At 23.7% G+C, this 1,791-nt stretch overlaps 1 protein-coding gene across 1 annotated transcript, besides 1 other annotated feature; it reads left to right on the top strand.

The window, feature by feature from the left end:
• Positions 1 to 1,359: 1,359 nt before the first annotated feature.
• EDI_133530 (uncharacterized protein) lies at positions 1,360 to 1,752 on the top strand (the record flags this gene model as incomplete). Its single annotated transcript, XM_001734515.1, has 1 exon — positions 1,360 to 1,752. The coding sequence occupies one exon, from the start codon at positions 1,360 to 1,362 to the stop codon at positions 1,750 to 1,752; it is 393 nt and encodes a 130-aa protein (XP_001734567.1).
• Positions 1,747 to 1,781: a sequence feature (AT_rich).
• The last annotated feature ends 10 nt before the right edge of the window (positions 1,782 to 1,791 follow it).

Below are 1,791 nucleotides of genomic sequence, written 5' to 3'. Positions count from 1 at the left end.
TTCTTTCTGATTTATTACATTTATTATCTTTTTCTTTACATTCTCCATTTTCTTTAATAAATCCTTCTTTACATTGATAACAATATGTTTCATTTCCAATTTTACATCCATTTTTGAGTACTTCACATGTTTTTGTATTTAAATTAAGATAATATCAATATTCACATTCAATATAACGATTTTCATTTCAAATTATACAATTTATTGGTAACTGAATACATTATTTCTTTGCATTTACAGAAATATTTCATAACATTGAATATATTTAAATTCTTCATTTGATTTACCAGCTAAAACAATACAATTTGATAATTGAATATTTAGTATTGTAGTTTCATTAAATTTCATCATATTATTATTAAACTTTTGAATTAATAGAACAAAAAGTTAATAGTATGTAATAGTGTAAATAATAACTATGTTTAATGTAATAAACAGAATAAAATAAACAAAATTTTCGTTATTATTTTATTCACGTTTATTTTAATTTTAAAAGAAACGATATTGAAATATTCAATAAATGTTGACAATAAACTAACTAACTAATAATAAGGTAATCAACTCAAGAAAAGAAAATTGAAAAATACGATAAAAGTAGAAGAATGTTGGAAGGTGATGAAAAAAAATTGAAATTAAAATAATAAGACAATATAAAAAATGAAGAGTTTAAATCATATAAGAATACTTTAAGAATAAGAAACAAATAAAAAGGAAAAAAAGAAATTATTTAATGAATTAAAATTGAATCACTTCTCCTTTTAAATAAAATAACTTCTCCATTTTTTTTTGTTCAAAATTACAAACCATCATACCTAAATATACATTATTAATATTTTTAAAGAAGAAATTGATGAATAAAATATGAATAATTGAACAAAATGAATAGTAAAGAATGTTCGTTATTCAATAGGTGTTATTTTCTTATTATATTTTCATGCAAAATATATAAAAAGAGAAGTTTTAAGAGAATGAAGGATAAGTTAAACATGAAAATTTATGAAATGATAAAAAATGGAAATAATGACAAATGAAGTATTTAAAGAAGAGTAACTGATAAATCACATATCAAATGAAGGCATTATGTTTTGTACTGTTCATTTCTGTTGCAATGTCAGAGTATTTTATTATGAATATTGATTTGGGTACAGGGCTCCCATTAAGTGGTTACACTGGAGTTGAATTTGGTAAATGTAATTATGTTTCATCGAAGATATCCTCAATATATAGAAAGATCAGTGAAACTGAAATTTCTGTCACCACATATAGTGAAACTTCGAGTTGTGAAGGAGATGACTACATTACAAGTGTATATGATATTACTGAGGAATTTACTAAGAAAATTCTTTGTGTAGGTAATCCATGTACACTTCAAATTGGAAATTACCTGAATATGTTGCACAGACTGCTGTAAGTATAGATGATGATAAATGTTTACACTCTAATGATACAGCAAGAGTGTATTATACAGAGGAATGTCTTCCATGTGGTACTGATAAAAAGGATTACTGTAAATTCGACGAAGAGAAAGGGTATTTATGGTTAGGTGTTTATCCAAACAATAAATGTGATAAAAGTGAAAGAAAAGACAATCAAAAAATGTATAAATGTGAAGTTTGCCAAGTTAATGGAATTGCTGGAGTTAAATGCTTTTGTACAAAAGGAACTACATCTGATTCTGAGTCTGCTGGATATTTAAATACAATTTCAACCATGGCTATTGCTTTATTTGGTATTTTTTCTTTCTTCTTTTAAAAAAAATAATTGATTAATTTTATTAATTAGTTCAAAATA

This window comes from Entamoeba dispar, genomic scaffold, assembly GCF_000209125.1.
Source record: "Entamoeba dispar SAW760 scf_1105229458361 genomic scaffold, whole genome shotgun sequence".
NCBI lineage: Eukaryota > Evosea > Mastigamoebida > Endamoebidae > Entamoeba > Entamoeba dispar.
The sequence above is the reverse complement of the archived record's forward strand: the minus strand, read 5'-3'. Positions and strand labels throughout refer to the sequence as shown.